The 26,030-nt window shown below is 41.8% G+C and overlaps 1 protein-coding gene across 1 annotated transcript in view; it reads left to right on the top strand.

Moving 5' to 3' along the window:
- LOC115463217 (peroxisomal multifunctional enzyme type 2-like) overlaps window positions 1-26,030 on the top strand; it is a 204,254-nt gene that overhangs the window by 72,250 nt on the left and 105,974 nt on the right. Inside the window, exons 9-10 of the mRNA XM_030193529.1 lie at window positions 9,639-9,730; window positions 23,927-23,951. Coding sequence (XP_030049389.1) covers window positions 9,639-9,730; window positions 23,927-23,951 — 117 coding nt within the window. The remainder of the gene's footprint in view (window positions 1-9,638; window positions 9,731-23,926; window positions 23,952-26,030) is intronic.

Consider the following 26,030-nt stretch of genomic DNA (forward strand, 5'->3'; position numbering starts at 1 on the left):
TGGCTCAGGCCCACCCAACAGTAGCACATGTTTAGTGTTAACTGGTGGGAATCCCAAGCTCCGCCAGCTGAAGATTTCCCCCTGATGGTAACGAAACCGCTACTCTCCACGACACCGGCACCTGCGCATTCTCAGTTTTCAGTGCATTCCTGCTGCCAAGGTAGAAAGAAGTGTTTTCCCACCAGCTGAGTTTTTTTTTTTTTTTTGGAGGGGGGGGGGGGGAGAACACTTGGTGCCCACCCAATTCTTGCCTAGGCCCACCCAAAATCTGTTGTCTGGCTACACCCCTGAACCCTTGGGACCTGTTTCAAAAGTGCAATAATAGCACATATTCCATGCTGGAGATTTTGGGACAATCCTGGATTTCTGACCACCTCATCCTGGTGGATTAAGAGACTTGCAGCACTGATTCAATGATCAGGATCAGAAATTATAATTTCCACACCGTTTTGGGATGCAAGTTCAAAACTGGGACTGGCCAAAAAGTCTGCAGCCTGGAACTGGGTAACCTGCATCTCTGTAATAGGGTTGAAAGAAAAATTATATGAAAGACTAACCCCCAAGTATTCACAAGGGAGCCCTTATACTACTTCATTAAACAGCCAATTAGGTATGTCTCATGTTCTAGCTCCTATTTTGAAAAGTAACATCTCCAATATATGCATTTTGACTTTATATCTCAAATTTCTTAAATCTTTTCAAAATATCTGTTATTACTTGAGGAGAGAGAATACTGACTTTTGCAGATACAAAAGGATATTTTCTACAAGTTAGCTACTTTGTGCTGAATCCCCTGGGCCCTTGAATTCCTTTGATAGCTGCATTATCCTTGATACAGATTCCAAGCAGTTCCATTACCATTACAAATAACAGCAGGAAGGGAAATTTAGGCTTGTCTAGTTCCTCGGCGCGGTGTAATTGGAAGGCTTAGAAGACTATCCCATTTACTTTACTTTGCGTGAACTTAAATCATAAGGCCTAAAAACTTCTCCAAACTCAGATTGCTTGATACTTATGAGATCTATGCACTGGACTTTTAAAGAGTTAAGAATATAGACATGTTCTAACAAAATTCTGCGCTATCCACGTGCAGTGTGCTTAATGCATCTAGTAAATCTAGGCTGCTAAATTTAATTCCCTTGGTTAAGGAGTTAGACCACTCATAAGAGATTTCCAGCCCTGTGCCCTTAACTTGGACACTTTTACTTAGGCAGACTTTGTTGGTTTAATTTTATCAACTTCAGTTTAAGGCATTTAGGGGGGGCCCTTTTACAATTCCGTCGTAGAGCTACTGTGGTGTTGGCTTGTGCCAATCTGGCACTACCACTGACCTACCGCGGGATCTGGTGGTAGTGCCTCCCCTATCATGCACCATTTCCGGTAGGTGCATAGGAAATTGTTTGTATTTTTAGTGGCAGGGGCTTACCTGGCGGTAATCAGGCAGCGCTGCACGCAGCCCGGTTACTTCCAGGTTAGGACGGGAGAACTTATTGATTGCAAAAGCAGTCTGAGCACCCCGATCTAGGTATCTACGTTAAGTGTCTACATTCAATCTAACCTAAACAAACACAAGCTAGGAAGTCCAAACTCTAGAAACAATCCAACGAAACAACACAATGGAGAGAAAAACACACAGTGTAGTGTGCACTTCAGAGATTGAAACAGTTCTTTGTTAAAACAATGAAGGACCTGACACTGGCTGTGTTTTGGCCTAATGGTCTGCTTCAGGAGTCCAAAATATCGAAGAGAAGGCCAAAAGTTTCAAATTAAATGACACACATTAATTAACAGAAATACATTACAAATTAATAATAAAATACTAAATAATAGAGCAGTAAACAAATTGCTGCAATATACTGTAATATACTCCTCACTGTGGACATGGTTTACTCGGGGGTTGTCTAACCTCAAACTCGGTACCTTCCTAATTAGGACATCCTTCAGCAGAGCATTCTTCAACATCATGACTATTAGACTAAGGCCAGATTGACAACGTACTTGTAGAAGTCCATCATCTGACATGTGATCAGGACCTATCATCTACCTAGGCCTTGCCATTTTTTGCAGGTCTGACTATGGAAAGAATTTTTATTAGTTAAATTGGATTCATGTGCAGGATAAGCCCCTGCACATGAATGTTTTACAAGTCCCTACTATATGCATGTACCTTAGGCAATGTTGACATGCTTACTTGAGAACATAAAACATTTTAGTATGTTCAAGGTGGTTATAGAATTGCCCCTATAAATATAAAAAACTTTTTCTTTAAAAAAAATAAATATGAAGTGTTAAAATATTTTGTTCTTTAATCTTCATAAAAATATTTACCTGAGGGATTATTTAATAGTGTTAATGCCCAAAGGAATCCATTGCACTTTTCCTCAACAAAATTAAGATTTATCCTGTCCAGTTACAGTTTGTTGTGTAGACAAGTGAAACAAACTCCTCCATTAATGCATTTTGAAATCCAATTTTAGAGAACAGAATGTGAAAAAGTATAAGATTTAAGAAGGCACTGTACAATCACATCCAGATGATAAATTTATAACAGTTGGTGCCTGCTTATCTTTATAGAATGTAGGCATGATTGTTTACACCTGTTTGAGAGTAGTTGTAAATGAAGACACATTCTTCGCCTACTTATGTTTGTAGATTAAAGATATTAAATAATCTACACGCATATATGGTGTCTGCCTAAATTCTGCCCCTGAGCATTCCTTCAGTCAGAGTACATGTCAGCTGGTATCTTATAATAGGTCAACATGCATATGAATGACAGACTATAAAATTACCTCCACAGTAGTGAGGCAAATTTTGTGAAATCTAGATGGTCCATATTTTAGGACAATTTATACTTAAAACATGGTTTGATCTTATCTAAACCCCATGAGAGAGAACCCTATTAAATAAATAAACTCGAACGAAAAGGATGTTTTTTTAAAATTATTTATTCAATAAAAATATTCATCAATAAATAGCCTTGTGAGGAAAATAGTATACAAATTCTTTATCCAATCAGTGGTGGCACTTCTTGAGCAGTAATGATTTCAACAATATTGTTGATTTACTTTCTTATCGCCCATGAAGAATTCTTCCTCATTCTTCCACAAAAAGCCATTTCACTCTGATATTTAAGGACTTCTTGCATGAAACAGCTTGTTTCAGATCAGGGCTTAATGCTCATTTGTCTGGAAAGCATCCTAAGACCATTTCTGAATATTTGGGATGACATCTCTTTGCTGTCAGAAAGTAGTCTGTAAATGGAAAAAAGTTGAAGACTGCAGTGACTGTACCCAGGAAAAGTCATCCTGTCATGGAAACCCAATATGGAAACTAGAAAATCATCCACAAAGCGACAGATTTTCATCTAAAGATTCACAAGTCTCTTGCTTGCACTGATGTGAGGGTTCATGTGTTAATCTTGAGGAAAAATCTGAATAGGAATGGTGTTCATGGAAAGATTCATAGGAATAAATCATTGTTTAAAAAACAAAACAAAAAACTTTTACTGCTGTCCTCTCTATTGGCAAAAATGTCCCACAAAACTTCTGGAATAATGGACAGATTAATAAAAAATGAATCATTCACATGAATCCACTGCACAATGGATGAAGAGATTTTGTATTTTACATTGGCCAACTCACAAAGTCCCACCCTAAACCCTATTGAAATGTGGGAAGAACTGAAATGAGCTGTTCATGAAAGGAAGCCCTCAGATGTCAGAGCTGAGACAGTTCTTTATGGAGGTATGAGCCAAAATTCCTCAAGAATGATGTGAGAGGCTGATGAACACTTATTGAAAACCTTTAGTTGAAGTGTTTACTGCTCAAGGAGATGCCACCAGTTAATTGAATAAAGGGTTCACATTCTTTTAAATGCAAGGATACTTATTGTTGAACCTTTGTACTTTGCTTACTTTATTTATTTTTTGTCTATTAGATTGTAAGCTCTTTGAGCAGGGACTGTCTTTCTTCTATGTTTGTACAGCGCTGCGTATGCCTTGTAGCGCTATAGAAATGCTAAATAGTAGTAGTAGTAGTAGTTTTTATTATTTATTCAATAACATTTTCTGTCAGGGTTATTTATCCAATGACATCTGCCTATTTTGGGTTTATTTTAGAATAAATTGTGCTAAAACGCAGCCTTTCCTAGGGATTCACATCCTGTTTCTCAGCACTGTGTGTGTGGAGATTTATATTTATAATGATAATTTTAGAGAGAGGTTACTAAGTGGTCAAGGCACATATGTTCTGCCTGCTTTAGAAAGGCTACATATGTGCCTCTGCCTTTTATATAATTGCTTCCCCCAGATATTCCACAATAACATGTGCCCCGAAGCAGAAGTGATGATGAATGAGTACATTTTGGTAAGAATTGGTATATATACATATATTTTACATCATGTGCATAAGTACTAAAGTCTACCCCCACCCCATCCTTCTTTGCTGCCCCAAGATTGCCTACGGGTAGATTGCATAAAAATATGTGAAATGTTTTACAAGTTCCTACTATATGCATGTACCCTAGGCAATGTTAAAGCACCTACATAAAACGCTTCAATATGCTCAAGGTGGCTACAGAATAAATATAAACCCTTTCTTAAAAAAAAAAAAAAATATGAAATGTTCAAATCTTTTGTTCTGTAGTCTTCACAAAAATATTTACCTGAGGACTTATGTAATAGTGTTAATCTTGCCAAGTTGTCTTTTGAGCTCAGCACAAATGTGTTTGTAATAAGATTACTACTACTACTACTTAACATTTCTAAAGCGCTACTAGGGTTACGCAGCGCTGTACAATTTACATAGAAGGACAGTCCCTTCTCAAAAGAGCTTACAATCTAGTAGACAAGTGAACGGTCAAATTGGGGCAGTCTGGATTTACTGAACGGTAAGAGTTAGGTGCCGAACGCAGCAATGAAGAGGTGGGTTTTAAGCAGAGATTTGAAGATGGGCAGGGAGGGGGGGCTTGGCGTATGGGCTCAGGAAGGTTGTTCCAAGCATAGGGTGAGGCAAGGCAGAATGAGCGGAGCCTGGAGTTGGCGGTGGTGGAGAAGGGTACAGAGAGGAGGGATTTGTCCTGTGAACGGAGGTTTCGGGCGGGAACGTAAGGGGAAATGAGGGTAGAAAGGTAATGAGGGGCGGCAGACTGAGTGCATTTGTAGGTAAGAAGGAGGAGCTTGAATTGAATGCGGTATCTGATTGGAAGCCAGTGAAGTGACCTGAGGAGAGGGGTGATATGAGTATATCGGTTCTGGCGGAATATAAGACGTGCGGCGGAGTTCTGAACAGATTGAAGGGGGGATAGATGACTAAGTGGGAGGCCGGTGAGCAGTAAGTTGCAGTAGTCAAGGCGAGAGGTAATGAGAGCATGGACGAGAGTTCGGGTGGTGTGTTCAGAGAGGAAAGGGCGAATTTTGCTGATGTTAGAGGAAGAAGTGACAGGTCTTGGCTATCTGCTGGATATGCGCAGAGAAGGAGAGGGAGGAGTCAAAGATGACTCCGAGGTTGCGGGCAGATGAGACGGGGAGGATGAGATAGAAAGTGGAGGAAGAGGAGAAGTGGGTTTTGGTGGAAAGACGATGAGCTCGGTCTTGGACATGTTCAGTTTCAGGTGGCCGTTGGACATCCAGGCAGCGATGTCGGATAAGCAGGCTGATATCTTTGCCTGGGTCTCCGCAGTGATTAAGACAGTGCTTTCAGAACACTTGTAGTGACATAAAGGAGAAAAAAATGTTTTTGTAACTAGAAAACCTTTTCTCCTGTGCCTCCAGACCACTTGATGCAATGCTTATAAGAGGAGGCATCACTAGCCTCCTTTGGCAGCAGCCTGATGTTTTACAACTAATTTTTATGCATCTGTGCTCTTACTTCTGGAGGATGGGGCTAGAGGAAGAGGGACTGTTCAGCTCAGAGCATCCTGAGGAGGGGGGAGTCAGGGTTTAGACTCCTATCTCCTGGATGTTAATGTAGTTTGATCCCTTCACTGACTGCAAAGTCACAAAATAGCATGGTACTGAAATAACAGTGAAGGGACTAATCTGTTTCTTCATCGTTTTGGTTCCATGCTTTACTGACACTTAGACTGCAGCCCACTGGGGGAGGGAGTAAGACCCTCTCTTTGTTCTGCTAGGCTTCCAGTACAATTTTACATACCATGGTATTGTTGGTGGAGGGACGGCACATTTGGTTCATGCTTCCTTTTTAGGATGATATTGCGTGCAGAAAGGAGGGGAGATTGAGCACCGCTGATCCCTACATGTTTCTTGGTTTGGTGCAGTATTCTTCAAGGCCCTGATGCTCAAAACTCCAGCGTTGTTCTGAATAATGCTGTAAAAATACAGCTGGAACAGCGTAGAAAAATAGCGCCCTAATGTTCAACTCTAATGAGGTGAAAATATAGGCGCACTGATGAGCGTTAGGGAGTTCGGCAGTAGGATTGCACTTTGGCGCAGAAGGATTGTGCTTGGTGTATGTGCAGTAGAGTTCCGCGTTAAGCTTGGCTCCTGTGTGTATGCGTCTGGTAAAACCCAAACATGAAGCACACGTTGGTGTCTGTTTTCTGCGGCCCAAATATAAGTGGTTTAAATTTTTTTTTTCAGCTTGGACACCCATATTTAGATGCAGGAAACAGACACCAGTGTGAACTTTGACTTGGCATTTAAAAAAATTGTATTTTTTTTTGTTTTATTAGTATGGATGCTTTAAATTTAGATGCAGGAAAGAGAGATCAATGTGTGGGGCCTGCTGTTTTCTCACAACCAGCGCTTAAGGGCTTGCACAAGCTTCCTTCTGCTTCCAAAAGCGATCTAAACAGGCAGATTTTACAGAAAGAATCATGAGAGAAGCACGAGGATCATGGGAAATACTCTTTAAACACCCTAATGCCTGTTCCGACCTGGTGTTATTTTTTTACCGCAGTAAGGCATTTTTGTTTGTAATGTTCTTTTCTGAGCATTGAGGAGGAATACAAAATTACCTCATTAACATTAGCTTGACTACATAAGTACTTAAGTAATGCCATACTGGGAAAAGACCAAGGGTCCATCGAGCCCATCATCTTGTCCACGACAGCGGCCAATCCAGGACAAGGGCACCTGGCAGGCTTCCCAAACGTACAAACATTCTATACATGTTATTCCTGGAATTTTGGATTTTTCCAAGTCCGTTTAGTAGCGGTTTATGGACTTGTCCTTTAGGAAACCGTCCAACCCCTTTTTAAACTCTGCTAAGCTAACCGCCTTCACCACATTTTCTGGCAATGAATTCCAGAGTTTAATTACACGTTGGGTGAAGAAAACTTTTCTCCGATTTGTTTTAAATTTATTACACTGTAGTTTAATCGTATGCCCCCTAGTCCTAGTATTTTTGGAAAGTGTGAACAGACGCTTCACATCCACCTGTTCCACTCCACTCATTATTTTATATACCTCTATCATGTCTCCCCTCAGCCGTCTCTTCTCCAAGCTGAATAGCCCTAGCCTCCTTAGTCTTTCTTCATAGGGAAGTCGTCCCATCCCCGCTATCATTTTAGTCGCCCTTCGCTGCACCTTTTCCAATTCTACTATATCTTTCTTGAGATGCGGCGACCAGAATTGAACACAATACTCAAGGTGCGGTCGCACCATGGAGCGATACAACGGCATTATAACATCCTCACACCTGTTTTCCATACCTTTCCTAATAATACCCAACATTCTATTCGCTTTCCTAGCCGCAGCAGCACACTGAGCAGAAGGTTTCAGTGTGTTATCGACGACGACACCCAGATCCCTTTCTTGGTCCGTAACTCCTAACGTGGAACCTTGCATGACGTAGCTATAATTCGGGTTCTTTTTTCCCACATGCATCACCTTGCACTTGCTCACATTAAACGTCATCTGCCATTTAGCTGCCCAGTCTCCCAGTCTCGTAAGGTCCTCTTGTAATTTTTCACAATCCTGTCGCAAGTTAACGATTTTGAATAACTTTGTGTCATCAGCAAATTTAATTACCTCGCTAGTTACTCCCATCTCTAAATCATTTATAAATATATTAAAAAGCAGCGGTCCTAGCACAGACCCCTGAGGAACCCCACTAACTACCCTTCTCCATTGTGAATACTGCCCATTTAACCCCACTCTCTGTTTCCTATCCTTCAACCAGTTTTTAATCCACAATAGGACATTTCCTCCTATCCCATGACCTTCCAATTTCCTCTGTAGCCTTTCATGAGGTACCTTGTCAAACGCCTTTTGAAAATCCAGATACACAATATCAACCGGCTCCCCTTTGTCCACATGTTTGTTTACTCCTTCAAAGAATTGAAGTAAATTGGTCAGGCAAGATTTCCCCACACAAAAGCCGTGCTGACTCAGTCTCAGTAATCCATGTCCTCGGATGTGCTCTGTAATTTTGTTTTTAATAATAGCCTCTACCATTTTCCCTGGCACTGACGTCAGACTCACCGGTCTATAATTTCCCGGATCTCCCCTGGAGCCTTTTTAAAAAATGGGCGTTACATTGGCCACCCTCCAATCTTCCGGTACCACGCTCGATTTTAAGGATAAGTTGCATATCACTAGCAGTAGCTCCGCAAGCTCATTTTTCAGTTCTATCAGTACTCTAGGATGAATACCATCCGGTCCAGGAGATTTGCTACTCTTCAGTTTGCCGAACTGCCCCATTACGTCCTCCAGGTTTACCGTGAAGTCAGTAAGTTTCTCCGACTCGTCCGCTTGAAATACCATTTCCGACACCGGTATCCCACCCAAATCTTCCTCGGTGAAGACCGAAGCAAAGAATTCATTCAGTCTCTCCGCTACATCTTTGTCTTCCTTGATCGCCCCTTTTACCCCTCGATCATCCAGCGGCCCAACCGATTCTTTTGCCGGCTTCCTGCTTTTAATATACCGAAAAATTTTTTTACTATGTTTTTTTGCCTCTAATGCTATCTTTTTTTCGTAATCCCTCTTGGCCTTCTTTATCTGCGCCTTTCATTTGTTTTGACACTCCTTATGCTGCTTCTTGTTATTTTCAGACGGTTCCTTCTTCCATTTTCTGAAGGTGTTTCTTTTAGCCCTAATAGCTTCCTTCACCTCACCTCATTTGCATGCTGTCTGCGCTAAGGCCTGACTCTCGAGTTGTTTGCTGTGCTAGAGCCCTCTGAACATTCTGCAAAGGTAAATGCAGGTGCTAGTACAGTGCTAATGGCCTCTAGTGCCCGCGTTTACTTTTGAGCACTGAGGCCCTAGTCAGCCAGATAAGCGTAGCTAAGATTTTTCAGCGAGCAGTTATCTAAGTTCCGCTGAGTATGTTCAACTAAAGTTATCTGGGTAACAGTGTTAAGATAACATTCCTGTTCATTGGCTTACTTAATATTGACCGCAGTATATTTTATAAGTGTATTCATATATATATATATATATATATATATATATATATATATATATATATATATATATATATATATATATACTGACTTTTCACACTACAACTCCATGTAAATTGCTGTTGTTCTAATGCCTATATTTTGAACTGTCTTATTTAGTGGAAAAATTTGAGTTTTTAAAGAAAAGTGTGCTGTCTTAAATAGTTTTTTGGGGGGGGGAAAAAAAACCTATCCCTGGATACTTCTCTGATCTCTGTCTGTGTTTTCAGATCTGGTGAATGCTCTGAAGCCAGAGTATGTGTCCCCTCTTGTACTATGGCTTTGCCATGAAAGCTGTCAAGAGAATGGTGGTTTGTTCGAGGTGAGAATGTTTTTTTTTTTTTTTGTAATGCTGTTACAGCTACATTCCTCTCTGATGGCTTATGTGATTTATGTAATACTATCACAGTGTAGAAAACAAATGCAGTGTTACATGTGTTATGTACCAGAATTCTTCAGTAATTTCTAAAACAAGAGACTGCCACATCTGACTCATTTTGACTATTAGATTTAGTTAAAAAGATTTGTTCCCTCCCCCCACCCCACCTCTTCTCCCTTGTGATGTAAGTGCATGGGTGTGAACAGTCATTATCTTCCACTTTTTAGTTTAAATTTAAATTGGCAGCCACAGGTGTAGGGTGACTTAAGTTGGTAGGGCATGAAAATTTTTTCTGCTACCTTGTGGCTCAAAAACAAGAATTTTAAAATGTTCCATTGGAATTACAACTGACCATCATGTTGAGATTTTATATATTAATCATGAAAAAAGGGATTCTATAACATACCCAGACTCATCAGTATGAGTTGGTATAATTTCAACCAATAAATTACCAGAAATTAGCCTTTTACATCCATGTAACCAGATCAAAGGGCTTACTAGAGTATATTCTCCATACAGTATTTATTTTATTTGTTACATTTGTATCCCACATTTTCCCACCTATTTGTAGGCTCAATGTGGCTTATATAGTACCGGAGAGGCGTTTGCAGACTCCGGTGTGAACAAGTACAATGTGATGTTATGGTAAGATAAAGTTCAAGTGGCGTAACCACATTAGGGCATCGTATAACGCAAGAGTTGTGTTATGTCCATTATGTACTTTAGTTTTGTTGTGTTGCAGAGATCAGGCAGTTATGTTGGATCGGTAGGGTATGCCTTTTTAAATAGGTTAGTTTTTTGTGTTTTCCGGAAGTTTAGGTGATCATACATAGTATTCAAGGCTTTTGGTAATGCGTTCCACAGTTGTGTGCTTATGTAGGAAAAACTGGATGCGTATGTTGATTTGTATTTGAGTCCTTTGTAGCTTGGGTAGTGCAGATTTAGGTATGTTCGTGTTGATTCGGATGTGTTTCTATTTGGTAGGTCGATTAAGTCTGTCATGTATCCCGGGGCTTCACCGTAGATGATTTTGTGAACCAGAGTGCAGATTTTGAAAGCAATGCGTTCTTTGAGCGGGAGCCAATGTAGTTTTTCGTGGAGGGGTTTTGCGCTTTCAAATCTCGTTTTTCCGAAGATAAGCCTAGCTGCCGTGTTTTGAGTGGTCTGAAGTTTCTTTAAGGTTTGTTCTTTACATCCCGCATAAATTCCATTGCAGTAGTCTACATGGCTTAGTACCATTGATTGTATCAGGTTGCGAAATGTTTCCCTCGGGAAGAATTGCTTCACACGTTTGAGCTTCCACATTGAGTGAAACATTTTCTTTGTCGTGGATGTCACTTGGCTCTCTAGTGTTAAGTTGCGGTCCATTGTAACGCCGAGGATTTTCAGGCTGTCTGAGATAAGGGAGGGTGTAATCTGGGCTGTTGATAATTATGGGGTTGTCCGCTCTGTGTTGGGATGAGAGGATGAGACAGTGTGTGTTTTCTTTGTTGAGTTTTAGTTGGAATGCATTAGCCCAAGAGTCCATGATGTTCAGGCTGAGCTTAATTTCGTTGGTGATTTCTGTCAGGTTAGATTTGTAAGGAATGTATATTGTGACATCGTCTGCATAGATGAAAGAGTTAAAGCCTTGGTTGGAAAAAGGACTTGGCTAGTGGGGTCATCATTAGGTTGAAGAGGATCGGTGATAGCGATGATCCTTGTGGTACTCCGCAGTCTGCTTTCCATGGTGATGATATGTTTGAGTTTGATTTTACTTGATATGTTCTTGTGGTTAGGAAACCCTTGATCCAGCTAACCACCGATCCCGAACTTATCTAGTAACCTTATTAATATATTATGGTTTACCATGACGAATGCACTAGACATGTCGAATTGGAGGAGGAAGATGTTTTTGCCTATTGCTATTTCCTGCTTGAATTTGGCTACAAGAGTGAGTAGTACTGTTTCTGTGCTGTGGAGGGGGCGAAAACCTGACTATGATTTGTGTAATATTGAGAATTTGTTTATATAGTCTGTAAGTTGTTTGGCTACCATGCTTTCAATCAGTTTGACTAACAATGGGATGGATGCTACTGGACGGTAGTTGGTGATTTCATTTGTTTTTTTCTTGGAGTCTTTTGGTATCGGGGTGAGTAGGATGTTGCCATATTCCTTGGGGAAGAGACCTTGCTGAAGCATGTAATTTAGGTGGGATGTGAGGTCTGCTATGAAGCGGTCAGGGGCGGATTGCATTAGGTAGTTGGGACAGGTATCTAGTTTGCATTGAGTGTTGGAGAACCTGCTGATCGCCTGTGTAACTGTATTGACGGTAAGTTGGGTGAAGTTTATCCAGGTTCGGACTGCCGGATATTCTCCAGTGGTTGGGTCCAGCTCAGTCATGTCAGTGTTGTCATGAGGTAGCATTTTGCGTAGCTATACAATTTTTTCATTGAAATACTTAGCAAGTTTATCTGCAGATGGGATGTCTGTATGCATTGTAGTGACCAAGTTGGTGTCTAGGGGTTTGTTCATGAGTTGGTATAATTTCTTTGTGTCTTTGTAATCTGTCCCTATTTTAGTTTTATAGTATGATCTTTTGGTCTGTCTTATCAAGTATAGCTAGATGTGTATATTTTCAGTCATTTATAAATGCCTTTGCTCATACCACAAGTAGTTAAATGTGCAGATTAAATCATTTTATAGTGTCCTGTGAACCACCTTCATGTCCAAAACAAATGGAACAAGTAACCAAACTTTAATATATACAAACACAGAATCAACTTTATGTACTCTATAGCAGATCCATGAAAGACTCTTATGGATCTTTAACAGCATTTTTCCAACTGTTTTGTACTGTGCATCAATGATGTTAGCATGTAATCAAAAGTGAAAGAAATTTCATATGGAAATTAATTCAAATGGTACATTTTAATTTAAATTTTACCATTATTTACCAATCTAACTCTTAAACCATATATTCAGCACAGTTTCTTGTGCAACAAAACTGTGTCAGTATCAACTCCTCCCCCACTCCCCTTCCCTTCCCATTTTTCCTGCCCACCCCAGCACATCTCTTCATTTATAGTCTTAACTAATAGTTATTCTAATTAGGATAACAGGAGGGGAGTTTTCATTAGAGTTTTAATTACATTTTAATTACTTTCTGTGAAGCAAACACTAAATACATCACACAATATACCATATAATCTTTAAGTTCTTTATATTAATCTAATATCCATAGTACCTTAAGAAGTTTAAACAACACAACAGTACTAAAATGCAGACATCAGTCCAGCAGCAAGAGGGGTAGTCTTTTGCATTTAGTGTCACATGTATGGTTATCTCCTAGTTGGCGAGAGGTTTTAGATGTGTATGCGCATGCAAAGAGCTCCTAGCTCTCGGAGAACAAGTCCATTCTCTTGATGCTAGAGTAGCAGACTTGGAGGAGCTGAGGGAGATAGAAAGGTACATAGAGGAGGCCTATTGGGATGTTGTAGAGAAGTCCCACTTCCAGTCTGCAGTCCCTTTGGTGCCTTGGAAGAGAGAGGTCTCATAGAAGGAGAGCATCACCCTGATGAAGTAGGAAGTAATCCTGTAGTCATGATCTGCTCACCGGGGGTTGCAATATCTTCTCGTACTGAGGATGTGTCTCCAGGAGCTACTGCCCAGGTGGGAAGGGTTAGGACAGCTGTTGTAGTGGGTGATTCGATTATTAGGCATGTAGATAGCTGGGTGGATGGTGGGTACGAGGATCGCCTAGTCACTTGCCTGCCTGGTGCGAAGGTGGCTGACCTCGCTTGTCACCTAGATAAGATTTTCTATATTGAGGGGAGGAGCCAACTGTCTTGGTACATGTGGGTACCAATGACATAGGAAAATGTGGGAGGGAGGTTCTGGAAGCCAAATTTTAGCTCTTAGGTAGAAAGCTGAAATCCAGATCCTCTAGGTTAGCATTTTTGGAAATGCTCCCCATTCTATGTGCAGGACCCAAGAGGCAGGCAGAGCCCTGCAGTCTGAAAGAGTGGTTACTACTACTACAAATCATTTCTACAGTGCTATCAGTCGTATGCAGCGCTTCACAATTTAACCTGAAGAAAAGACAGTCCCTGCTCAAAAGAGCTTACAATCTAAATCAGGACAGACAGAACAAATAAGGGATAAGGGTAGGACAGACAGGACACATAGGGAAAAGGGGACTATTGAAGAGAGGAAGACAAGATAAAGGTTACGAGCAGATGACCTATTACTGGCTAAATCCAGAGGTCAATATTCCATCCTCATTCTTCTTGATCTTTCCGCTGCTTTTGACACTGTCGATCACAGCATACTTCTCGATACCCTGTCCTCACTTGGATTCCAGGGCTCTGTCCTTTCCTGGTTCTCTTCCTACCTCTCCCTCCGCACCTTTAGTGTTCACTCTGGTGGATCCTCTTCTACTTCTATCCCTCTGCCTGTCGGTGTACCTCAGGGTTCTGTTCTTGGTCCCCTCCTCTTTTCTATCTACACTTCTTCCCTTGGTTCATTAATCTCATCCCATGGCTTTTCCTACCACCTCTATGCTGATGACTCCCAAATATACCTTTCTACCCCTGATATCTCACCTTGCATCCAAACCAAAGTTTCAGCGTGCTTGTCTGACATTGCTGCCTGGATGTCTCAACGCCACCTGAAATTAAATATGACCAAAACCGAGCTTCTCATTTTCCCCCCCAAACCCACCTCCCCGCTCCCCCCGTTTTCTATTTCTGTTGATGGCTCTCTCATTCTCCCTGTCTCCTCAGCTCGAAACCTTGGGGTCATCTTTGACTCTTCTCTCTCCTTCTCTGCTCATATCCAGCAGACCGCCAAGACCTGTCGTTTCTTTCTTTACAACATCCGTAAAATCCGCCCCTTTCTTTCCGAGCACTCTACCAAAACCCTCATCCACACCCTTGTCACCTCTCGTTTAGACTACTGCAATCTGCTTCTTGCTGGCCTCCCACTTAGTCACCTCTCCCCTCTCCAGTCGGTTCAAAACTCTGCTGCCCGTCTCATCTTCCGCCAGGGTCGCTTTACTCATACTACCCCTCTCCTCAAGACCCTTCACTGGCTCCCTATCCGTTTTCGCATCCTGTTCAAACTTCTTCTACTAACCTATAAATGTATTCACTCTGCTGCTCCCCAGTATCTCTCCACACTCGTCCTTCCCTACACCCCTTCCCGTGCACTCCGCTCCATGGATAAATCCTTCTTATCTGTTCCCTTCTCCACTACTGCCAACTCCAGACTTCGCGCCTTCTATCTCGCTGCACCCTACGCCTGGAATAAACTTCCTGAGCCCCTACGTCTTGCCCCATCCTTGGCCACCTTTAAATCTAGACTGAAAACCCACCTCTTTAACATTGCTTTTGACTCGTAACCACTTGTAACCACTCGCCTCCACCTACCCTCCTCTCTTCCTTCCCGTTCACATTAATTGATTTGATTTGCTTACTTTATTTATTTTTTGTCTATTAGATTGTAAGCTCTTTGAGCAGGGACTGTCTTTCTTCTATGTTTGTACAGCGCTGCGTATGCCTTGTAGCGCTATAGAAATGCTAAATAGTAGTAGTAGTAGTAGTAGTAGATGACAGGTTAGGAATTAAAAGCAGCATCAAACAGGTAGGCCTTTAGCCCAGATTTGAAGGCGGCCAGGGATGGAGCTTGACGTAATGGCTCAGGAAGTCTATTCCAGGCATAAGGTGCGGCGCGATAAAAGGAACGGAGTCTGGAGTTAGCGATGGAGGAGAAGGGTGCAATTAGGAGAGATTTGCCTAGTGAATGGAGTTCCTGGGAAGGAGTGTAGGAAGAAATGAGGTTGGAGAGGTAGTGAGGGGCAGCAGAGTGAATGCACTTATAGATCAATAAGAGGAGCTTGAACTGTATACGGAAATGGATAGGGAGCCAGTGAAGTGACTTCAGAAGAGGGCTGATATGGGCATAGCGACTTTTGGCGAAATATTAATCATGCAGCAGAATTTTGAACAGATTGAAGAGGAGAGAGATGGCTGAGTGGAAGACCTGTGAGAAGCAAGTTGCAGTAGTCCAAGCGAGAGGTGATGAGGGTTCTGGTAGCGTGCTCAGAAAGGAGAGGGTGAATTTTGGCGATATTATAGAGGAAGAAACGACAGGTTTTAGCAATCTGTTGAATATGTGCAGAGAAGGAGAGGGAGGAGTCGAAGATGACCCCAAGGTTACGAGCAGATGAGACGGGAAGAATGAGCGTGTTGTCGACAGAAATAGAGAGTGAGGAAGGGGAGAGGTTGGTTTAAGTGGGAAGATAAGGAGCTCAATTTTGGACATATTGAGTTTCAGGTGGCGGTGAGACATCCAGGCAGCAATGTCAGACAGGCAGGCAGATATCTTGGCCTGGATTTTAGCCAAGATTTCTGGTGTGGAGAGGTAGATCTGGGAGTCATCAGCGTAAAGGTGATATTGAAAACCGTGAGCTGAGATCAGAGCACCAAGGGAGGAAGTATAGATAGAGAAAAGGAGAAGATCCTAGGACAGATCCTTGAGGTACACCCACTGAGAGTGGGATAGAGGAAGAGGAGGATCCACCAGAGTATACACTAAAAGTATGCTGAGAGAGATAAGAAGAAAACCAGGAAAGAGCAGAGTTCTGAAATCCAAGTGAGGACAGCGTGCCAAGGAGTAGGTTGTGATCAACTGTGTCAAAAGCAGCAGAAAGATCAAGAAGGATGAGGATAGAGTAGAGCCCTTTGGATTTAGCCAGGAATAGATCATTGGAGACTTTAGCAAGTGCTGTTTCAGTTTAATGAAGGGGGTGAAAGCCAGATTGGAGTGGATCAAGAATAGCTTGAGAAGAAAGAAAGTCGAGGCAGCAACGGTGGACAGCACGTTCTAGTATCTTGGATAAGAAAGGGAGGAGGGAGATGGGGCGATAGTTGGAAGGAGAGGTAGGATCCAAAGAAGGTTTTTTGAGGAGTGGGGTGACTACGGCATGTTTGAAGGCATCAGGGACAGTCGCAGTGGAAAGTGACAGATTGAGGATATGACAGATGAAAGGGGTGACAGCAGGAGAGAGAGTGTTGAGTAAATGAGTGGGGATAGGGTCAGTGGGGCAGGTGGTTAGTTTTGAGGATGAAAGAAGAAGTGAAGCTGCTTCTTCAGTGATTGCGGAAAAGGAAGAAAAGGAGGCAGGGGTAAGAGGGTTGAGAGAGTGGACTAAGGGAAGAGGGGGTGGAGGAGAGATGGTTGCAAATTCAATTTTTTGAATTGGTTAAGACGATGGTGCAAGGATGAGGGATTTAGATTTGTTAGGAACTCTGAAAGGGTGGACTCCACCTTAACCGGGATGGAATCAGGCTGCTGGTGTTAAGTTTTAAAAAAAGAAAGAGAGAGCAGCTTTTAAACTAAAATGGGGGTGGGGGGTAGCAGACAGTCGACCAGGAGCGCATGGTTCGATGTGGAGTATCCTCGAAGGATACTATTTAAATAGGACATCTAGGGAATCCCAATAGAGAGGATTCAATAATGAAAGAAAGCCAGGAGTGTTTAGTGGGCGGACAGAGTAAAGGTTGCAAGTTATCCCCGTCAACTTCAAAGCAGCTTGTAGATGCTAGGAAAAAAACACAGTTTGAAGTGTCTATGTACAAATGCTAGAAACCTAAAAAATAAATTGGGGAATTGGAGTATATAGCAGTAAATGAAGAGGCGGATATAATAGGCATCTTGGAGACCTGGTGGAACGAGGACAATCAATGGGACACTTGTGTTACCAAGTTACAAATTATATGGCAATGATAGAGTGGGTCAAATTGGAGGGGGGGGGGGGGGTTGCGCTATATGTTAGAGGGAATTGAGTCAAATAAAATATTCTACATGAAACAGCAGCGTGGAATCCTTGAGGATAGAAATTCCATGTGTGAAGGGAAAGAGGATAGAAATTCCATGTGTGAAGGGAAAGAGTATACTGATAGTGCTGTACTATGGTCCTCCAGGACAAAATGAACAGAATGGATGAATAAATGTTTACAGAAATTAGGAAATCTGTAAGATTGGGCAACATTATAATAATGGGTGATTTCAATTACTCCAATATTGAATGGGTATAATATTGAATGGTACACAAAATACTACTAAACATCCTAGAATACTTAGGGATCAGGGGAAACGTACTTAGTTGAATCAAGGGCTTCCTAACCGTAAGAACATACCAAGTGATATCAAATTCGAGCACATCACCACCATGGAAACCAGAATGTGGAGTACCCCAGGGATCACCGCTTTCACCGACCCTTTTCAACCTAATGATGTCACCTCTAGCCAAATTATCTATCCATGGCCTCAACCCTTACATCTACGCAGACGATGTCATGATTTACATCCCATTCAAACACGATCTAACTGAAATCACAAATGAAATCAAACACAGTCTCCAAATCATGAATTCATGGGCGGATGCATTTCAATTAAAACTCAACACAGAAAAAACACAGTGTCTCATCCTCTCGTCACAATACAACACGAACAAACCCACCACCATAAACACCCCAGGCTACACCCTCCCTGTTTCAGATAGCCTGCAAATCCTCGGAGTCACAATTGACTGAAATCTCACACTAGAAAGCCAAGCGAAAAATACAACAAAGAAAATGTTCCACTCAGTGTGGAAACTCAAAAGAGTAAAACCCTTCTTTCCAAGGGAAATATTCCGCCGCCTGATACAATCAATGGTGCTAAGCCACCTAGACTACTGCAATGCAATCTATGCCGGATGCAAAGAACAAATCATTAAGAAACTCCAAACCGTCCAAAACACTGCAGTCAGACTCATATTTGGAAAAATGAAATACGAAAGCGCCAAACCCCTAAGAGAAAAGCTACACTGGCTCCCACTTAACGTATTGCGTTCAAAATCTGTACCCTGGTTCATAAAATTATTCATGGCGAGGCCCCGGTATACATGACAAACCTCTTAGACTTACCAACCAGAAACGCAAAAAGATCAGCACGCACGTTCCTGAATCTTCAATACCCTAGCTGTAAAGGACTAAAATATAAATCAACATATTCATCCAGCTTCTTCTACATAAGCGCGCAACTATGGAATGCCCTACTGACTGCTATCAAAACAATACACAACGTAACAAACTTCCGAAAGTTATTAAAAACCAATTTGTTCGAAAAGGCATACCACAATGATCCATCCTAAATACCAGACAATGAAACCCATACCAGAACGGGACAAAACCGAACTCTTGACACTGGATTGTTTAACTATACTCTGGCACTAATGAACTTTATCGTTATACCACTCTACTTCTCATTCCAGAAACGAACTCTCTACACTTGATTGCGTAACTTTCCCTGTCACTCATGAACTCTATAGGAATACCACTCTATTTCTCATGCCAGAAATGAACTCGCTACACTTGATTGCTTAATCTACTCTGTCACTTAAGAACCATTTTGTATTTCTCAATCCGGAAATGGCAATCGCCATTACGGAATTATGTAAGCCACATTGAGCCTGCAAATAGGTGGGAAAATGTGGGATACAAATGCAACAAATAAATAATTGCTATATCAGGGAGCAAAGGAGGTAAAATGCTTAGATATAATAAATGAGTGCTTCTTGGAGCAACTGATCCAAAAACTGACAAGAAGGGGAGCTATTTTAGATCTAGTCCTTAGTGGAATTCAGGGCGTGGTATGAGAGGTAATGGTGTTGGATCCACTGGGAATCCATGACATAACCTGATCATATTTGAGCTGATCTTTGGAGTGAAGTCACTAAAGAAATCTGCTGTAGCAGCATTTAAGTTTTGAAAGGGTGACTATAACAAAATGAGGAAAATGGTTAAAAAGAAGCTGAAAAATTCAGCCGCAAAGGTTGGGACTTTAAATTGGGTATGGACATTGTTTAAAAATACCTTCGTGGAAGCCCAGACCAGATGTATTCCATGTATTGACAAAAGTGGAAAGAAGAGCAAATGACAGCCAGTGTGGTTAAAAGGTGAAGTGAAAGAGGCTATTAGAGCCGAAAGAGCATCCTTCAAAGAATGGAAAAAGGATCCGAATGAATAAGAAACAACATACACAGTGTCAAGCTAGATGCCAAGCACTGATAAAGAAGGCTAAAAGAGAATACGAAGAAAAACTTAACGTTGAGACAAAAATTCAAAGTAACACCTTTTTCAGGTACATCAGAAGCAGAAAGCCTGTGAAAGAATCCATGGGACTGTTAGATCATGAAGGAACAAAAAGGTTCTTAAGCAGGGTATATGACTTTTCGGCATCACCGTTCATGTGCTGCAATTACTCTTCTCCATTTGGGCACCTACATGATGCTGTCTAAAAGTTTGGCTCAATTCACTCACCTCCTGCAGAGTCTGGAGATGGTGGAGGAACTGATGATGTTAATTATACTGGTAGACATGACTTGGGGGTCTAGAGTACTTTTCTATAGCAGAGGCACCTAAGAGCAATATTTTGGTTGCCCAAAAGTCAAGCGTTCCACCACTGCAGGAAAGGAGTGAACTGAGCCAAATGTTTAGACACCATCATTTAGGCACCCAGAAGTATGGGTTTCCTAAACATTGCTCTTAGGTGCCTCTGCTATAGAAAAGTAATATAGAACACAAGTTATGTCTACAAATACAATTAATGTGAAAGGTTAAAATTTGCTCTTACTGAGTTCTTACCACCTCCGGTGCTGCAGAGTGAATCGAGCTGGACTCTTAGACCCCCAACATTTGGGCACCCAGATAGAGAAGAGCAAATTGCAACATCTGAATGGTGGTGCCCAAAAGTCATGCACCCTGCTTATGAACCTCCAACAATATCTATACAGTTAATTGTACTTTAATTATATTGAAAGACGTGATTGGGGTTCTGTAGCACTTTCCTGTAGCAGGGGCAGTTAACAGCTGTGTGTTTTGGGAAGTGCCCAGAAGTCACGAGTTGCACCACTGCAGGAAGGGAATGAATTGAGCCAGAATTTTAGACACCACCATTTGGACATCCAAAGGTATAGGTGCCCAAAAGGCAGCCCACACAAAAGTCACGCATCCAGTAGAAGAAGGCTTCTTCTGTAACAAGATGCTACCTGTATCTATGGAATCCCTTGGTGTTCAAACAGCTGACATTTTGACCACGTAGACTGCAAAGAAGATGGAAGAGGTGGTGACCCTCCTACAGCAGTTTTTTCCTTGGAAATAGCATTAGTGCTGAGCTGAGGGAGCAACAGCCAGGAAAGTAGATATCTGAGCCATGGAGGTCAGTGAGATTTCTCAGTTAGTGTGGCTGCATGGTTCACTTGTCATCAGATCTTTGAACTGCACTGGTGATCCTATGCATCCCTATCACCAAGATGATGACATATTAGTGCCAGGCTAGTCCATGGGAAGAAACCGTTATAAGTTGGAGATAGCATCTTTGGGAGTGCATGGCATCTTTTCAAAGTTGGTGGTGTGAATGTACCACCATATGCTACTGATGCTGTACCCATGTCTTGCGCATCCCACACGTTCAGGTATGAAGTTTCAGCTCCAGTTACACTTGGTCAAAAACACAGACTTGCTCACTCCTAGGTTGTGTGTGTGTGTGGGGGGGGGGGGGGGGGGAGGGAGAGAGGTGTTCCTCCACTGTTTTCTTTTGTGGTGCATTTGACAATCCTGCAAGTGATTGTGTAGACACAGATGTGCCTCCCTTGCAACTATAGGCTATCAATAAGGTAGAATGATGGAAACAGGAAGATCTGACCATAAGACATGGGACCAAAAGTCACAATTTCTTCCATCCTTGTAATTCCCTGCAGGTGCTGAGTAATGCCTTCTTTCTCTTCTAAATTTTTCTTCCCCTTTTTGTACTTCCACCACTGTTTTCTCTTTCCTCTTCTTCCCTCTGTACTGTTTCTCTCCTTTTCTTTCTCTCTCTCTCTCTCTCTCTCTCTTCATGTTGTGATGCAGTTGGATACTGGCTGATGTCACAATGTAAGCAGGACATGGAGAGGCCAGCAAAAGTTTCTTTAAAATACTGCTTTTCCTGCCTACTGCTGATGAACATGGGAGCTGGTAGAGGGGAGCAGCGCCTGTGATACTGGCAAGTCATTCCCCAGTATTTTAATTTGTAGTTACTATTGTAAAGCAGGAATCTTTCCACTGTGAAACACGTTTTCCCTGTATAAACCTCAGGACAGTACTAATTTATACTTGTGATTTTTAGGTTTAAGTATGATCTGGTACGTTGCCATGTATGGACACTGCATTTGCTCTGTTGATTTTATAAGATATGGCATTGGCTTTTAGAAAGAAAACGTTGTGAATTAACTCCTCACAAATGTAATTGTTGAATAGAGATGCAGTTGGGAATATGGTACTGTGTATTGCTTTGGTATGTTGAGGTATTTGGGGCCTTTCTTGCTAAAGCATATTAAGTAATTAATATGGGAATTAGCATGTACTGTTTAGTGCATGTCTGTGCTACCAGTTAACACATTGGCTTGATACTGAGGGTAATTGTATAATTGGTTGCCTAGACTGAGAAGGCAAGAAGGTACCTATTGGTAGCCATTTTATAGACATGTAGGTTCCTATGTGTCTTCGTAAAATACGAGCATGAATCCTGCAGAAATAGTGCCTTAAGTGAAGCTGACGACTCTTAGTGCGCAGAAGCAGATATAAATGTTTGTGATTATTTTATATAGTACAAGCATAAATAGTGACTCCCCCTGCGCTGTTCCCAAAACCTGCCTACACCTTGGTTGCGTAAAAGTACGAGTGTTCCAGTCATTGCATGTAGTTTTATGCAAAGGTTAACTTTTAAGAGACATTCGCCCAACGCATAATTAAACTCTGGAATTCGTTGCCGGAGAATGTGGTGAAAGCGGTTAACTTAGCAGAGTTTAAAAAGGGGTTAGACGGTTTCCTAAAGGACAAGTCCATAAACCACTACTAAATGGACTTGGGAAAAATCCACAATTCCAGGAATAACATGTATAGAATGTTTGTACGTTTGGGAAGCTTGCCAGGTGCCTTTGGCCTGGATTGGCCGCTGTCGTGGACAGGATGCTGGGCTCGATGGACCCTTGGTCTTTTCCCAGTATGGCATTACTTACGTACTTATTTTACATGCATATACTGTTGTGTATAAAATTATTCCTCGTACCATGTGTAAGTAGAGGAGTGTGGTAGCCGTGTTAGTCCACTCTTAAGGTTATCAATAGAAATCAAACAAAATAAAACATGGAAAAGAAAATAAGATGATACCTTTTTTTATTGGACATAACTTAATACATTTCTTGATTACCTTTCGAAGGTTGCCCTTCTTCGTCAGATCGGAAATAAGCAAATGTGCTAGCTGACAGTGTATATAAGTGAAAACATTCAAGCATTACTATGACAGTCTGACAGGGTGGGAGGATGGGGGTGGGTCGGAGGTATGCATGGGGACATCGTACCATGCGCTAATTCCTATATTAACAAACATGGAATAGGGTGTGGAATTGACCAGGGCTTTGGTACGCTGGTGAATGTTAAGTACATAAGTAATGCCACACTGGGAAAAGACCAAGGGTCCATGAGCCCAGCATCCTGTCAGATCAGCTGTTAACTGTTAAAGCAGCCGAAAACTCCACCTACTGCTCCACGTTAAGTGCATCTCTGTTATCTGCAATGTAGTTAATGCTCAGTAAGTGTATTGTCTCTGTGTTAATAGTATGGGAAAATGTTAAGCACACTAGTTTCAGTTAAGATAGAGGCTTTGCACTTATCACTCTTTGATTTTGGCTCTTAATGCATGATAACTGCAGCATTTTAATATAGCTTAGTAAAAGGGGTCCCTGATGCATAATTATTGGATTGACTAACCACCTTTCAGCATAAGCAAGTAGAGAAGCATTAGTGATACGGCTTGAAAATTGCCCCCTGTAGATTAACTTGAATTATGTGAAATTTCCAAAATATGTGAGTGTGGTACCTTTATATGAATCAGGAAGAATAAAATCCTTTTTTTGTCAATCTAATCTGAGAATGTATGAATTTTTTTTTAAGATGGTAAAGTGAGGATATGTTAACAAACCAAACTTCCATATGCTGATGTACTTTGGATGTTGCATGTACAATGGTCAATATTCCTGCTAATGTAATAAAAACATTTTTCTCTCTTTGAAAGGTGGGAGCAGGATGGATTGGAAAATGTGAGTACCTTTCATAGCAGCAATATTTTACAATTGCTTTCTGCCTCTTTTCTCTTACTCTCCCTTCCCTTCTCTTTTGCTTTTTTTCTTCCTGCTCCTCTCTCTCCTAATTGTACTGTTTCTAAGCCCAGCAAAGCCTTCAGATTTCTTGATTCCGGACTCAGGATATGTGAGCTTTTTAACCATGCATAACCTTTCTGTATCGTTTCTTTTCTTTCATTTTATGGGCCTCGATAACTTGAAGCATTATTCTCTAGGCTGTGCCAGACAACTTTAGCATCTTAAAGTTGTAATGTGTCTCCTCATTTCTGCCATGTAAAACTGTATCTCTTTGACTCCCCTAGATCCAGATAAGGTATGCAAAATCATTTCGCAGTCTTTTTCTCTTTAGATTTTTTTTTTTATAGTACTTTACAGCACCTAGGGTTCTGTGATGTCTTAAGTGCATCCTGTTTGAGAGCGATTTTATTGCAACTTTGAACATTAGAAAAATGCAGCATATTTCAAAACCAATCCAAAACAAATACAGAAAGAAGAAAATAAATCCTCTATGCATGTGACAACCTCACATCCGGGGAAGGGGAAGAACAAAGAAGAAATAAACATATCAAATATCCTAGAAGTGTCAGATCAGCTGCGATAGTCCTCCTATAGAACCATTACCAACATCTTCTCCCACTTTGAAGCAACTTTATCAGTTTTCTCACAGAAGATGATCAAATTACTGTAAGGCAGTGGCGTAGGAAGGGGGGGCAGGGGGGCAGTCCGCCCCCGGTGCACGCGCTCGGGGGGTGCCGACCCCGCTGGTTCCCTGCTCTCTCTGCCCCGGAACAGGTTACTTCCTGAACCGGGGCAGAGAGAGCAGGTAACCAGAGGGGCCGACGCAGCTCCGAGTGACGTGCACTCGGGGCGGATCGGCCCTCCCGCAGGTAAGAGTGCGGTCCGGGGGGGGGAGGGGGTGTGCCGTGCTGCACCGGGGGGGGGGGGGGGGGGTGCGCAGCGGCGACCCGCCCCGGGTGCCATTAGCCCTCGCTACGGCACTGCTGTAAGGGGTCAAAAATAGTGTTCTTGTTGCCCTGATAGCTAAGAAGGCACTTGCAGGGATTTTTGTTTTCTTATATTTATTTTTAAGTTCTGTCTGCTGCAAGGATTTGTGATGTCTTCTGCAGGAATAATTTCCTGTGCAGCTGAGCGGCCTTAGCCACATCTGGAAATAGGTGCACTTTTTGCCCACGAAACAAAGCATATTTAATGTAAACTTTAAAACCGAAGACCCTTGCGAACCTCATTGTAGAATGATGCTAGTAATGTGGCATGAGTACATATATTCTTATATTCAGCCTTTAAGAAAACAGACAGATTCATGCTGGCTATTGTGGTGACAGAATTCATCTCTTTTCTCCTCTGGCCGTTACATGGCAGCCACTTAGGGGTAATATAACAGTGTGCCTATTTGGCACATATTCTATGAAGGAAAGTAGGTGCCTACCTTCCTATATAGAATGCTGGCGTAACAGGTATAAACACGTTCCTAGGAGCTATAAATGCCTATTTTCGGGTGATATGCATATAACTTATGGTATATAAATGTGTGCCCTGCCCATGTATGTGCCCACCTACAAATTATTCATTGTCACAGGGGTGTGTGTAGTTAGAGAATAGCACTTAGGCAGTGTGTTGGCCTTTACACATGTATATGTGCCCTTAAATGCATACTGTATACATAGGAGCCAACTTTTTAAAATGATTGGGGGTGCTCAACATGTCACAAGTCCATATAAAGGAAATTAAAGCATGGTGGTTTGTGAACACAACTGGCCAGTCTGTCTGTCTTTAAATGAAGAGCACAGCAGGGAGGACTTATGGGTAAAAGAAATGCTAGGGGTAGCATTGTAGATCCCACCAGACTCTCTTCCTCCCCACAGTTTACCATCCTACTCTCAGCTCATCCGCACCATACTCATTCTGTGTCTTCCAGTCCACCCTGACTCATCTATACAACCCATTTTCTCTTCCTCCCAGCCAGTCCTCAATAGTCCCTCTTCCCTACCTAACCTGTGCACACCATAGACCATCCTC

The sequence above is a fragment of the Microcaecilia unicolor genome, chromosome 2 (genome assembly GCF_901765095.1).
Source record: "Microcaecilia unicolor chromosome 2, aMicUni1.1, whole genome shotgun sequence".
In the NCBI taxonomy this organism is placed as follows: domain Eukaryota; kingdom Metazoa; phylum Chordata; class Amphibia; order Gymnophiona; family Siphonopidae; genus Microcaecilia; species Microcaecilia unicolor.